Here is a 16038-nt window from a genome sequence, read left to right as displayed (position 1 = left end):
TGCACATAAAGTATATATTTTCTACATTTACATGTACTTTTTTTTCTTTTCCCTTCTCTACCCTTCCTCATCCCAGCCGTCCCGGTTCCATCTCTCTCCAAAACAGTGCTCAGCTCTGGCTTCTGGCACTAGGGAGAAATTCAGGATGTCAGAATTCCATTTCACCAAAGAGCTATAAGACACACAGAGAAAAGTCCAAATAGCTGTAGGATTTGAAAGACAGTTTGGATGGATTTGAGGCTTACAGAAGAGGCCTAGTAAGTATAATAAGTTGAGAGAATATCAGAGCTATAAGATAAAACTACTGCACTGAGTGCAAAGCTATTAGAGAGCAAAAGTTCATTAAAAATGAAGCAGTTCTCTGTGAAGTAGCAGATTCCATTAGAGAAATGAATGTGAGAGTTATTGGGATACTTAGTCTTTTGAGGTTTTTGTTTGTTTGTTTGTTTTTGTTTTTGACTCTGTGTAGTGTGCATATATGCTTTTCTGTAAGATTTCAGTCTGAATTCAAGCCATAGGGCTGGCTACTCTGAGTGGCACTTGTGTTTGAAGAAGTAGAGCTCAGTTTACCATAGGCCATCAGCTTCTGCCTATTGTCTTTTAGCATTTCTTCCTGTGTCTGTGGGCCATGTATATCTTTTCTTTAGAAAGCTGCCTGTTGAGTTTTTTTTTGTTTGGTTTTTTCTGCCTCCAGAGTTATCACTGGGGCTTGGTGCCAGCACTATGAATCCACTGCTCCTGGAGGCTATTTTTCCTGTTTTGTTGCCCTTGTTGTAGTTATTGTTATTGCTGTTGTTATTATAGCCATTGTTGCTGTTGGATAGAACAAAGAGAAATCTAGAGAGGAGGGGAAGACAGGAGGAGAGAAAGACACCTGCAGACCTGCTTCACCACTTGCGAAGCAATACCTCCCTGCAGGTGGGGAACTGAGGATCTTTACGCCGGTGCTTCCACTTTGTGCTATGTTCGCTTAACCTGCTGCACTACCGCCCAGCCCCCCTCTGTTTAGTTCCTTGACCCACATTTTTACTGGGTTATCTTTTCTGCTTTTTGTAGATCTGTACCAATTTTGTATACATGTTTGATATCAGTCACTTGTCTGATGTGTGATGTGTAGATGTCTTTTCCCACTTACTGGTTTCCTGGTTATCCATGTATAGTTTGCTTTTGAAGTGTAGAAGCTTTTTAGTTTCATGCAATTCTGTTTATTTACTCTTATTTTTGTTTTCCACGCCCAGGGGGTTGTCTCCAAATACATCTTTTTTTTTAAATAAAATATTTCATTTATTTATTTAGATGCAGGGAGAGAGACACACACAGAGAAACACCAGAGCACTGCTCAGCTCTGGCTTATGGTGGTGCGGAGGATTGAACCTGGGACTTCAGAGCCTCAGGCATGAGTGTCTCTTTGCATAATCATTATGCTATCTCCCCTGCCCTCCCACATCTTTAATGTGAAAGTCTTGCCAAGTTTCACCGACATTTTCTTCTATAAATTTTAGAGTTTTTGGTCTAATATCTATGTATTTATTTATATTTAAGATTTAAAAAAATTAACATTATTTATTTATCGTATAGAGATAGTCAGGGAGAAGGGAGAGGTAGAGAGGGATAGAAACAGAGAGACACCTGCAGTACTGCTTCACCACTCACTAAGATTTCTCTCTGCAGGTGGGGACCAGGGGCTTGAACCTGAGTCATTGTGTATTAATATCTAGATTTTTAATCCATTTTGATTTGACCTTGATGTATGGTGTTAGGTGGTGGTCTAGTTTCACTTTTCTACATGTGGCTGTCATCTTTGGATGTGAGCATAAGCTTGATTCAGATGTCCCGATTGATATGAAATTTAAGTCAAGTTGCTCTACAAATTCTTTTTTTTTTTTTTTTTTTTTATTAGACCACTGATCAGCTCTGGCTTGTGGTGGTGCAGGGGATTGAACCTGAGACTTCGGAACCTCAGGCATCTGTTTGCATAACCATTATGCTGTCTACCCTTGCCCCTCCATAAATTCTTAGCTTCACTGATTCATAGAGCCTTGAACTACTATTTCTATTTGTGCAAAATAGTTGGATAAATTATTAGAAACATTATTACATTTAAATTAGTTAGAATCCATAGAATTTCCCCCTCTAAGAGATAGATTTAGATTTTTTTTATTGTTGTAGTTATTGATGTGGATGTTGTTAGGACAGAAATGAAGAGAGGAGGGGAAGAAAGAGAGGGGGAGAGAAAGAGAGACACCTGCAGATCTACTTCACCGTGTGTGAAGTGAGCGTCTCCCCTGCAGGTGGGGAGCCGGGGGCTCGAACCAGGATCCTTATGCTTTGTGCCACGTGCGCTTAACCTGATGTGCTACCTCCCGACTCCCAGATCTAGATTTTTAAAAAAACTTTACTGAGGTTCGAGCCCTGGCTCCCCACCTGCAGGGGAGTCACTTCACAAGTGGTGAAGCAGGTCTACAGGTGTCTATCTTTCTCTCCCCCTCTCTGTCTTCCCCCTCCTCTCTCCATTTCTCTCTGTCCTATCCAGCAACAACAACAATAATAACTACAACAATAAAACAATATGGGAAACAAAATGGAATAAATAAATAAAATAAATATTAAAAAAAAACTTTATTGAGTTATAGTTTACATTCCACAAAATTACTGACTTAAAGCATAAAAAAGTACTTTTTAGCATACTCAGCATCACCATGCTCTAATTCCAGAACCTTTTTATCACTCCCAGACCAACCAAACAAAAAATTGTATACCATAGTCAGTCTCTCTCTCTTTTTTTATGTTTTATTTATTTATTTATGAAATAGAGACAGAGAAATCAAGAGGTAAGAGTTAGATATGGATGGAGAGAGAGAGAGAGACACCTACAGTATTGCTCCTATAAGCTTCCTGTTGTGAAGCTTTTCCTCTGCAGAACCCTGAGCTTGAATCTGGTTCCTTGTGCACTATAATATGTGTGCTCAAATAGTTGTACTACTGCCTGGACCGTAATCAGTCTATTTTCATTTCTTCTTTACCTGGATCTTGGAAACCACTAACCTACATTCTGTCTCAATGAATTGGATTATTTAAAACGTCTTTTATAAGTGCAATTTGTGATATGTGTCTCTTGCCTGCCAGCATTCTTTTTTAACTAGATTAATTTTCTTATGGGGGGGGCTTTAATGGTTTACAGTAAATACAGTTTTTGATGCATGTTTAAAATTTCTCAATTTTCTGTAAAACACTCAACCTCAGCCTAGGACCTCCTCTACCATCATGCACCAGTACCTGACACCCCCTTTACCCAGTGTCTGCCCAAGCATGAGATCATCCCATGTTCATCCTTCTCTTTCTGGCTTATCTCATTTAATATGATTCCATCAAGCTCCAACCCAAATGAGGTAACAAAGGTGAACTCATTATTCTGATAACTGAGTAGTAGTCCATTGTGTATATATAACACAACTTTTTTAGCCACTCAACTATTGTTGGACACCTAGGTTCATTTTTTTGGGAAAAAAAAAAAAAGTACCAGCTCAGAGCTTTAATGTAACTTTTCTAGATTTGTCTTTGTGTTTTACAGAACATATTTTTAACCAAAGATGGGACTGTACAACTTGGAGATTTTGGAATTGCTAGAGTTCTTAATAGGTAACCAGTCAATTTTAAACCTTTTTTAAATATATAATCTCTCAAATGAAATTTTAATACATGCTGATGTATATGTAATTATTTTTAGTGTCTTTAAATATCTTAAGATTCTCCAACAACTCTTTTTGTTCTAGTACTGTAGAACTGGCTCGGACTTGCATAGGTACTCCGTACTACTTGTCACCTGAAATCTGTGAAAATAAACCTTACAACAATAAAAGGTATTTAAAATAATATTTGTTACATGATATATTTCTTATAACTCTGTTATATTTGTAAACCTTCAGGAAATTATTCTATAATCATTAATACATACACAAACACACATTTTTTTTCCACTAGGGTTTCTGCTACTTGTGGTGGCCATTTTTTTTAATTCTTCTAGATGAAGGGCATGGGACAGAGAGAGAGAGAGAGGCCATATCAGTACACCACTGTGTGAGACTTTCCCCCTGTTGTTGCTCCCATGTGGTAGCCTGGGGTTTGAACTTGGGTCCTCAGCACTGATGATATGTAGTGGTTTTTTTAAAATTTTTTATTTTATTTTTTAGATTCACTTCATAAGAGGTAGGTAGGCATATGGTCAACATACTGGCAAATGTGGTGCTAGAAATTAAGCTCAGAACCTCATCCTTGCAAGTCTAGTGCAAAGGATGATATATACGTATAGAGAGAGAGAAAGAGAGAGAGAAAGAGAGAGATTGAGATTGAGAGAGGAGATTGATAAATAAGTTATTTTATAATTTTGCTAAAGAAACATAGTAATTGCTTTTGTATTTGCTAAGGCTTCACCACATTGAGCCAACTTTAAATTTTTTTTTTTTTTTCCAGAAATAGAAAGACAGAGGGAAGTACACCATAGCAACACAGTTTCTTCCAGTGTGGTGGGTGCTGGAATCAGACCTGCCAAATCTGGCTCACACTCTTAAGTGAGCTATCTTTTTCTCTTTCTTTCTTTCTTTCTTTCTTTCTTTCTTTCTTTCTTTCTTTCTTCTTTTTAATATTTTATTTTTATTTATTTATTCCCTTTTGTTGCCTTTGTTGTTTTATTGTTGTAGTTATTATTGTTGTTGTCGTCGTTGTTGGATAGGACAGAGAGAAATGGAGAGAGGAGGGGAAGACAGAGAGGGGCAGAGAAAGATAGACACCTGCAGACCTGCTTCACCGCCTGTGAAGCGACTCCCCTGCAGGTGGGGAGCCGGGGTTCGAACCGGGATCCTTATGCCGGTCCTTGTGCTTTGCGCCACCTGCGCTTAACCCGCTGTGCTACAGCCCAACTCCCCTTTCTTTCTTTTTTTGACAGTCAGTCGATATTAACTTTTACTTTACATGAAGCAAGAGCAATAGATGCATTGAGTCAGCACCTTGCTCACCATATTAGTAAATCATCTTGCTTTCTCCCATGAACATCCATTCAGCTACCTTTCTAGCTGGTAAGCTGTGTCACTTATTTTCATTCCCTCCAAAGTTCCAGAGATGATCTGCCTTTGCTTAAATCTCCTTGTTCAGTGTCTTATAGTTAGCATCTCTCCACATCTTTATGCACATGTCCCCCAAGTCTGCACTGAACATGGATGATACAGTTGTACCAGATTCAAGTCCACCTTACACTTTCAGCTGCTCTCCTCTCATTTGGTATAGAAATAGATCAGAGCCACCCTCCACAATCAGCTGAAGTCAATCCTGTTTGAACCTTTTTGTTCATGGCTATTTAAGCTTGCTCACTATGTAGGATACTGAGAACTGCTCTCTTTCCTTTTGGCATAGAACTGCCCAGCACTGTAGGTGAGTTGTCATGCTGACCCAGGAGCTATAGAGTCATTTTGTCATTTAAATTGTGATTGGATATTCAGTGCTTTATTTGGTCTTAGTCTTTGTAATAATTACTTCCGTGTGTGTGTGTGTGTGTGTGTGTGTGTATGTGTGTGTGTGTGTGTGTGTGTGTGTGTGTGTCACCAGGGTTATTGCTAAGGTTCAGTGCCAGCTTTACAAATCCACTGCTCTTGGGAGTCGTGTTAAGCTCAGCGGGTTAAGCGCAGGTGGCGCAGAGCGCAAGAACTGGTGGTAAGGATCCCAGTTCAAGCCCCTGGCTCCCCACCTGCAGGGGAGTCACTTCACAAGTAGTGAAGCAGGTCTGCAGGTATCTTATCTTTCTCTCCCCCTCTCTGTTTTTCCCTTCTCTCCCCATTTCTTTCTGTCCTATCCAACAATGACAACATCAGTAACTACAACAATAAAACAACAGGGGCAACAAAAGGGAATAAATAAATATTAAAAAAAGAATATATTAAGAAAATCCACTGCTCTTGCCAGCCATTTTTTCCTTTTCTATTTATTTAATAGGATGGAGGGATATTGCAAGGGGCAGAGAAGATAGAGGGAGAGAAAGAGAGATACCTGTAGCACTGCTTCGCCACTCATGAAGCATCCCTCCCGTAGGGGGAACCTTGCCCATGGTAATGTGTGTATTGAACTGGGTGTGCCACTGTCCAGCCTCAACCTACTGCTTTTTAATGGTTAATCATTACTTAGCACTTGGTATAGGTATTGTGAATGTCTTCTACACATTAACTTTAATTTTCACAGTAACCTTGTAACTTGAGGTATTGATTGTTCCTCCTTTCCATATATGGTAACCAAATGCAGAATGATAAGTAATCTCAAATTTCCACTCATTTGGCTCCCAAGCCAAAATTCCTAATCACTACATTGTACTATCTGCCCAATAGATTATATAATATTTGGGGTGGTATGGGAAAGGAACGAATTTGTCCCTGAATTTTAATTACCCTTCATTTCTCTCATTCTTTCTCATCAAAAAATGTGACCAAGAAACATTGGTCTGGATTTTGAAAGCACGCATAGAAGCTAAAATGAGAGAGGGCTAGATAGATAATTCTCCCAAATAGAGTGCTTGCTTCCCCAGGCTCCAGCCCAGCTCTCCATTTGAGAATCAGTGATACTTCTTCCTACTTCTTTGTCTTTCTCTATTACCATATATGAATGGAAAAGTGGCCTGGGAGCCATAAAACACAGCCACACAAGTTCCTGGGGCTGGAGGTCTGGGGTAGAGTATAGTTTGGACTGGGGACAAACTGAAAGGAAGAGTGAGATAGCTGATTGTAATTCATGATTGTACTTCTCTCCTCTCTTTATTTTATTGTAAGATTTTGAACTAATATTTAAAACCTGAGCAATAGAACCTGAGAAAGTCATTCTCATAATGTATTCTTTAAAACTTTTATTAGTAATTTAATAATGATTAATAAGATTATAAGATAATAGGGTTAAAATTCCATACAGTTCCCACCAACAGATTTCTGTGTCCCATCCCTTTCATTGGAAGCTTCCCTATTCTCTATCCCTCTGGGAGTATGGAGCATTATTCTTTATGGGATGAAGACTGTGGAAGGTCTGGCTTCTGTAATTGATTCTCTGATGGACATGCGTATTGACAGTTCCATCCACACCCCCAGACTGTTTCTGTCTTTTCCCTAGTGGGGCAGGGGTCTGGAGAGGTGAGGTTCTGGGATACTTTGATAAGGTCGTTTGCCCAGGGAGGTCAGGACGTTGTCATGTTAGTGTCTGCAACTTGGTGGATGAAAGGCATTAAGATATAAAGCAGGATAGACTGTTTAATAAACAAGAATCCAAAGGTAGGAACAGAGCAGGTGAAACTAGGGGTCTTCATGTGGGAAGAAGCTAGGAAGTCTATTTTAGGTATTTTCCACAGAGCCCATGTCTTTGGTAATTTTTACCTGAGCCTGATAGTTAACATTCAGGTGTACCAAAAGTGTTGTCTGGGAAAATGGTATCATAGTTGAGAATAGAATAGAAAGCTGGACTCGGACAGAGTAGCTTCCAAATATGAGGAAGATATATATATATACCATTAACTGTAAACCCCATTGATCTGACCTAGGGCTCCTATATATTCATATTTAGCACAGAGCCTGTGTAACCTCTAGTTTCCTGTTAGTCTAAACTCGTAGTTCATGGTCACAGCTAGGAGCATTCTAGGCTGCACTCACTTCAGGACCAGTCTCCATTGAGTGGCAGATTAGGTTGACCTCAAGTATTTACTACTTAGGCTTATGTACTTTTTTCTCTTCCCCCTACTCACTGCCTTCAATTGCCTTAAGTTTAATCTCATCAGTTAAAATAAGGACTACAAAAGCTGAATAAAGGCAGGAGACTGGCACACTTTAATAGTCATATATTAATTGTCAGTACTAGACCATCCCATCATATGGGGCTCTAGTTAGGGAACTTGTTGTCTCCGTGTCCAGCAAGGAGTAAAGTCCAATAATAAGCCTGAGAGAAGGAATGAGACATTAATGAGGTAGGGAGGACCATGTCAGAGACAAGGTGACTTTATTTCTGAGTCTCCAAAATTTATACAGAAAGCAAGCAGTTCTACACAATACAAGATCACACAAGATAGTTTTACACAATACAAGATTACACAAGGTATCATGGTTTACTGGCAGTTAAAGATCTATCGATTGCAGTAAAGATCAATTGGTTATGGTAAAGATCAAGCGATTACCGGATTTTGCTCTCCTCCTCTAATGATTTACTTACAAACTTACTATTTTTTTTACAGTTGCTATGTTCCCATTACTATTGTCTTATATGTAGCTAGTTCCAGGAATTTGATCAACTGAGCATAACAGTAAAACAGGGGAGTGGTTACTGGATTTGCTTACTTTCACATACTATTCTATGATTATTCAGCAGCCGGCTATTGTTTCTTAAGATTAATAAGTCCTGCCAGAATCAGCAGAGCACGAACAGGGGAGCAGCTACATGCCACCAAGCCCACATCAGCTAGCCAGGCATAAACAATAATAGAGGAATTAGCAGAGCGCAGCCAAAGGCCATGGTGTTATCCATGTCACCCCTCCTGGCTAACCCCCTTCTCGAGGGGCCTGCAAGGGTTACCATGCCACCCATCCCAGTCATCCCTCTTAACGAGGGGCCTGTAAGAGGTTTACCTTGAACGCTGCTCCCAACAGGAACCCTTGGATTCCCACATAGTTATATGTCTGGACCTCTTACAGATCTCTCTCAACCATCACTGGTCACTTTCATCAGGAACATCATCACAAGCCCTCTTGTGGGCCTTTCCAGGACCTTGCCCTTACTGTAGAGCAGTGGTTGGAACTGCCTCACTAACAATGTATTTTTCAATATATTTTTTTGTTTTGAGTGGTCAATGGTGTATAATATAAATTTTAACACATAGGCACAACCTCTCCTCTCTCCTTGATTGGTGTCTAGTAGCCACAATAGGACCCCTGACAATGTATTTTAAAAATCAATTTAAGTTGCAATAATAAGTCTATTCTAGTGAGTGTGTTTTTAAGTGGGTGTTCTAAAGGACAGAACCTCTGTGTTAAAGTAATTTTACATTTCAATACAATTTCTATGCCTTGTGGGTAAATCAACTGTGAAGGTAACAGTAATTATCCTTTGGAGATATACGTAAAACTTTTGAGGGAAAATGTTCTCAAAATGTAATGTATGAGCATTACTAGTTATATCTTGCTAATTATATTTTCCTAAATGTATTTTCAAGTATGTTATTAGTAGAATCATGAATTTGATGTCTACATTTATACTCTTTAGTTTGTAATGCATATACATTGTTGAATAACTGAATTTCATGCATGTTAGTGAAATGAAATAGATTGGGTAGAGAGTGACCTGCAAGTCTGTATTATTAATTTTTTGTGAGCATTCAGGTAGAGATAACCTTAAGATTTCAATAATGGGCTTTATTGTTATTTTATAACAGTAAGTTTAACTTTCAGGAGCAGTAGTTTTGCTTTTGTATTTCTAATGACCACTATAGCGCTGAACAATGAGCATATACTATACTTTTAAGTGGAAAATAGTTTTTTATTATATAAATGTCTAATTAAATTTTTTGCTACAGGGTTATTACTGGGGCTCCATACTTGCCTATGCCACTGTTCCTGGTGGCCACTTTTTTCCTTTTTGACAGAGGGTGAGTGATAGAAGATAGAGATACAGAGGGGAAGAGAAATAGAATGAGAGACACTTGCAGCACTGTTCCACTTGCAGTGAAGCTCCCCCTGTAACTGGGGGACAAGGGATCCTTAAACATGTTAATATGTCTACTCTACCAAGTGTACCACCACCTGGCCCCATGTCTATTTTAAGATAAATGAAGGAAGAGACCATTTTCAAAGAAGATAATGTAAGCTCTGAAAGTAGAATAAGATTAATGTATTTACATAATTTTTCTTAGCTTTCATAGGTGTATTTCAGTTTTAATAAGTATTTTCTTCATGTTCATTAAAACTATTTTCATAGTGTTTGTCAAATAATTGAAAAGCAGTTTGACCTTTAATAAAGGATATGCTTTATGGAAAATATCTTATTTTCCAAAGCATTTTCATATAGCTTTTGTGTTCTTTAAATGAAAATTGTTTTTAAGTACATTCTGATCTTAGAGAAAATTTCTCATTTTTTTCCCTAGTGACATTTGGGCTCTGGGATGTGTTCTTTATGAGTTGTGTACACTTAAACATGCAGTAAGTAGAAGTTTCTGAAATATTTTTTAAAATCTTGTCAAATGTGATTGTAAGGTTACTGTTTTACAAAAGTATAAACCCATCTTTAAGACTGGTTCTTGTACTAGAATTTTATATTTTATTTTTTTAAATATAACATCCTTTTGAAGTGTGAATTTAAACTGATCTTGTTACATATATGCATCTATTAATGCTATATCTGCATGCTTTACACTTGCAGATATAGTATTATATATGCTATACATATATAATACTATATATTATCTATAATACATTATATAATAACACATGTATATATAATATATGTATTATCTATAACATTTCTGCAAAATTATTTCTAAAAATATACTTTCTGATGTGAAATTCATATATATATATTTGACATTTTAGCTTACAGATTTTATTAGTTTCATTTTATCAGTTTTTCATAAGATACCAACATTATTTGTTTGGAATTAACATTAAAGAAAAAATTAATTAATTTATTGATTTTAATACTTTGAAATTCAGAATATTTTTAATTTTCATATGAAAATTTTTTGAGATAGCACATAACAACACACAGAGAGGGGGAGTTCTTATCCTAAAGAGGTTGAATTTTAATCCCATTCCATTTTAAATCCTTCTTTTTAAATGTGCTTCCCCACTGACTAGTTAGTAGTCTATATTGATCATATCAAACTTAATATAAAGAAGTATTAAAATGAGTAAATATTAAAATTCTCTCTATCATAAATGACAACTGATAGTATTTTATTGTTTTCATTTAGAATGACTTGTCAAACTGCATTTGTGTTTCCTATTTAAAATTTTGATTCTGTTATATGAATAGTCCTATATTTTATTTTTATTGCCTAACATTATTTAAGGACTTTTTTTTACTAGTGATTTAATATTAATTTACAAAATTATGAGACAACAGGGGCATAATTCCACACCGTTCCCACCACCATAATTCCCTGCTCCCATTCCTACCATTGGAAACTGTAGTGGTTTTCCCAAGGTCACAGTTATATATTAACTAATATATATATGTATTTTCTGGGGGAGTATTTTTGTTTCTTTTTTTTTCATGATCGAATTCTTTTTTTATTTACTTTTTTTTTTTAAGAAAAAAGTGAACTTCAATGCCTAATTTCTAGCATGCTTTATTTTCATGTATATATTTTTACTTCATTGTTTTATGTGTGTGTGTGAGAGAGAGAGACACCATTGCTTTACTCTTATCATATATGGTGTTGTGGATCATAGCCATAGTTTTGTGGATGCAGTGCATACACTCTCCTAGCAAGCAGCCTCACTGGCTTTTTTCCCCCACTGGGGTCTTCACTGGGACTCAGTACCTCCATAATGAATCCACCACTCCTGATGCCATTTTTTCCTTTTCCTCCCTCCCGCCCTTTCATTTTTAATAGAGATAAAGTGAAACAGAAAGGAGGAGGGAGCAAGCAAGAGAGAGAAACACCTGTAGCAGTGCTCTATCATACTGTCTTTTAATGTGCATGTTTGTAATATATTGACATTGTAGCAACATTCTATCTTATTTTAGCAGAGATGTCAGAGACTTAATTGTACTAATGAAATCTTCAGATTTAAATATGGCCCACCCCTGTTTGTTTACTTCAGTTAGCTTCTTGTATTTAATTCTAAAATATAGATTCCCATTGAAATGGCTTATATTTAATTTACCTTTGGCATGTTTGCCACATTGTAATTCCATGGCTTTTGGATTATTATATATTTAAATATAATAACGAACAATATTTTTATAAAATTTATTTATATTAGAGAGAAAGAGGGAGACAGATGTAATAGAACCAGAGCATCCCACTGGTATAGGCAGTACCAAGGAGGGAACTCTGGACTTTCATACTTGCCAGTCCAGTGTCACCTTCCAGGTCACATAATGAACAGTATTTAGAAAGAAACTAACTAGTACTGTTTTTAAATTTTGTTTTCCCAAGTACTTTTAGTTTTACTTAATTTCTGGTTCTGTTTACTATGACGGGGCATGGAAAAATATTTTAGCTAAATACCTAACCAGGCTTGTTTGTTTCACTTTCTTAAATATTGCCAATTTTTAATAATAAAATCTTTGCTATTGTTACCTTATTTCTTAATGTTTTGAATAAGTTAAAAAAATCATATTGCAGTGCATAATATTTTGGAAGAATTGGTTTTCTTTTAAAAACTTTGTTTGTAAATACCTAAGTGAATTTTTCTCTAGAGGACATATCCTGTTTAGAATATTTGTGAGAGGCTTTTCAGTACTGTGCTAATAAGAAAAGAGCTGTTTTTCATGTTAATATTTCAATTTGTGTATGTTTCATAATAAATTATTTTCTGGATTTTAGTTTGAAGCTGGTAGTATGAAAAACCTGGTACTGAAGATTATATCTGGATCTTTTCCACCTGTGTCTTTGCATTATTCTTATGATCTCCGCAGTTTGCTGTCTCAGTTATTTAAAAGAAATCCTAGGGATAGACCATCAGTCAACTCCATATTGGAGAAAAGTTTTATAGCCAAACGCATTGTAAAGTTTCTCTCACCTCAGGTATGTTTTTCTGTTGTCATCATTGTTATAGTTGAACAGTAGGTTCATTGTGCCTAATTAGGACATTCCCACTACTGTGTTGAGGCAAGCACATCAGGATTTGGACTAAAATACCTCTTTCACATACTGGACTCTCCACCTTTTTCATTTTTATATAACTCTTCCCCTTCCTATTTGTTTTCTGTTTCTGTATCTGTAGGAGAGAGAACATTACTACTGTGTATCTCCTTTTTAATACTTCACTTATGACCACATGTGTGATATTTTTTCCCCATATCAATTCTGTAATACCATCAGCTACCTGGAGACATCATCAGATCCAACAAATTAAGGACTCTGTCCTATTAAACTACCCTTACTTCAGACACCAGTCACAACTCCAGGTTGTTATCTTTGCTTCTGACCCATCAACTTTAAAACAGGCTCCTATGGACCCTTCCTCAGGTTCAATTAATTTGTAAGAACAACTCAGAAACATTTATTTGTGTTTCCTAGTTTACAGTTATTTATAGAATGCAGATGAATGACTGTGCATAACAAGACAATTTCAAGAGTGGCTTCTTTCCCATGAAACTGGGGTGTATCATATTTCTAAAAGAAATTAAAATTATTTATTTATTAATGATAGAGAACCAGAGTATCACTTTGGCACATGTGATGCCCAGGACTAGTGTCCACATGTCATGCTTTTTAGTCCAGTGCTTTAGCTACTGTGCTACCTCCTAGGTCACAGTTGGGTGACGTTTATCAGCATAGAAACTATTTGAAACCAATTCTTCGTTTGTTTTGTTTGTTTGTTTTTTAGATTTTTAAAAATATTTATTTCCTTTTTGTTGCCCTGGTTGTTTTTATTGTTGTTGTAGTTATTACTGTTGTTGATGTCATCATTGGATAGGACAGAGAGAAATGGAGAGAGGGAGGGAAGACAGAGAAAGATAGACACCTGCAGACCTGCTTCACCCCCCTGCAGGTGGGGAGCCGGGGGCTTAAACCAGGATCATGAGCTCATGCCAGTCCTTGTGCTTTGAGCCACGTGCACTTAACCTGTTGCGCTACTGCCTGACTCCCCCCCTTTTTTTAAAGAGTTTCTATTATGTAGCTTATGATTGATAAATTCATTGGCCCTGACTGATTCAACCTCTAGCTCCTTTCCTTGACTGAAATTTCTGACCTTTTAGTCACATGACTGGTGTCTGGCAACAACTTTTCATCCTTTGGTATTTTCCAAAAAGTGATTGAAAAAAACTTGTTTTAAATAAGAAAAAGATAGCTTTGTGCTTTTACCACTTAGGCTATACTGGGGATTTTAGAATTTGCATGCCAGGAATTGGACATATATAGGAATTGGATATATATCCTCTTTCTTTTAGGTTTCTTTTTGTTGTTTTCAGTATTTTCATTGTTATGCAATACACATAATATTTATCATTTTAATCATTTTAAGTACAATCCATTTAATTAAATACATTTACAATGTTGTACAGCTGTCACAGCCTTCTATCTTCATAACTCTTTTCATCCTACTTTATCTAGACTATACCTATTAGCCAGTAACTCTTTCTACTGTCCTCTTAGGTTTCTAACTATAAAACATTTCTGTGTCTCATATTCTTTACCTGTGAACAATGAGATTATAAATATATGTTCATGAAAATGCTATAAAAATAAAAAATTACATTGCATGTAATCTGTTTAATAATATCTAATGTATACTTTACTCAACGTATCACTTTATTATTCTACCAATGATAATCATTATTATCATGATTTTTATGATTTAACATATTCTATTATAATTATTGTTTCAGAGGTATTTATATGTATTTGTAGTAGATTGTTGACTCATGGGTTTTCCTCCACTTCTTCAAGATAGGTGCATAGCAAGTATTTTTTGATTTGAACTAAATTTTAATTTGACAGAGTTTTAAAATCTCTATCAAGTTGGTGACTAATTCAACCTCTAGCTCTTTTCCTTGAGGGAGAAGTGTAGGGCTGGTGAAAATTTTAACCTTCTAGTCACATTACTGGTCTCTGACAACCAGTTTCTACCCTTTGGAGCTTTCCAAAAGTCATCCCACTAGCATAAATTTGTTTGTGACTGAAAGTGTTAGTATAAATTATTGATACAAATATAATTACCTGAAACTGGAAGTATTTTAACTGTATGTTTAATGTAGAACTTATTAAAAGAACATTAGAAAACTATTCTTTAAATCACATATCTGGCAAAAGTGTAGTTTTATTAATTTAAAGTTTGTGAAAGAAGAGGGACATGTCATACCCTTGGACTTAACAGAACATCCATATAAACAAATGCTTTTCAGAAAAGAGAGGTGTGGATTAACTAATACTGCAAGAACACATTAGTAAATGAGCAAGGTAAACAGTTAATAATTGGACATTAAAAGTTACTTTTATAGTTTCTGTAATGTAATGTCTTTTTGAACTCCCTTGTTGTATGTAACATTTTCCAGGACAACTTTAATGATATAATGTATTGTTGCTTTTTGGCAACTACTGGAAAAGAATGATTTCGTTTAATCTTTCCTCTGTACCTCAATGAAGACATGTAGACTCAAGACTAAAGTTCGGGATTCAGCTAGCCAGAAACGAAGGACAATATTTAAGCCTGCTATATGTGAAACCTATATAAAAATTAAAAAGAACAGATTATGATTACTAACAAGTGGAATATTTGACATTACATGTTTACTATAAATACAGCCCCTTGCTCTATTTAGGCATTGCTTAGAATTCATTCTTTATGAAAAGGTTTCTTTTTTTTCTATTGCACATATATCACATGATACATATCATACATATTTTACTTTGAAAGAGTTCATGCATTTAACTGCAACGTGCTAACTAAAGTGTTCTATACAATTATTTTTTAAAATCTCTAAATTCTCTAAATGCTAGACCTTGATCTCAATATTGAAGATACTGGAAATGTTCTTTGGTGACTTTTTTTTTTCTTTTTCTTTGTGCCAGTGTTTGGACACCAGGTTAGGAGGTTTTTGACTTGTAATACTCAACTGCTGCCAGCAACTAGTTTGCTTTTCCTTTCTCCTCTTTCTGCCTTCCTTCCTCCCTTCCTTCCTTCCTTCCTTCCTTCCTTCCTTCCTTCCTTCCTTCCTTCCTTCCTTCCTTTTCTTCCTATAGTGAAAGAGGATAAGAGAGGAGAGCCACTACAGCACCACTATTCTTTTTTTGAAACTTCCCCCTTGCAGGTGCTCTGCCTGATATACCTGTTGCCCCACTCCTCCATTAAAATGTTTTAT

At 36.3% G+C, this 16038-nt stretch overlaps 1 protein-coding gene across 3 annotated transcripts in view; it reads left to right on the top strand.

The window, feature by feature from the left end:
- The window catches only part of NEK1 (NIMA related kinase 1), a 127232-nt gene that overhangs the window by 12084 nt on the left and 99110 nt on the right, over positions 1 to 16038 (top strand). For all 3 annotated transcript variants that reach the window (XM_060184303.1, XM_060184295.1, XM_060184308.1), the window contains exons 6-9: positions 3572 to 3639; positions 3774 to 3860; positions 10148 to 10202; positions 12557 to 12757. In XM_060184303.1, the coding sequence (XP_060040286.1) occupies positions 3572 to 3639; positions 3774 to 3860; positions 10148 to 10202; positions 12557 to 12757 (411 nt within the window). The remainder of the gene's footprint in view (positions 1 to 3571; positions 3640 to 3773; positions 3861 to 10147; positions 10203 to 12556; positions 12758 to 16038) is intronic.

This window comes from Erinaceus europaeus, chromosome 2, assembly GCF_950295315.1.
Source record: "Erinaceus europaeus chromosome 2, mEriEur2.1, whole genome shotgun sequence".
Lineage (NCBI taxonomy): Eukaryota > Metazoa > Chordata > Mammalia > Eulipotyphla > Erinaceidae > Erinaceus > Erinaceus europaeus.
This window is presented reverse-complemented; position numbering and strand designations above follow the sequence as displayed.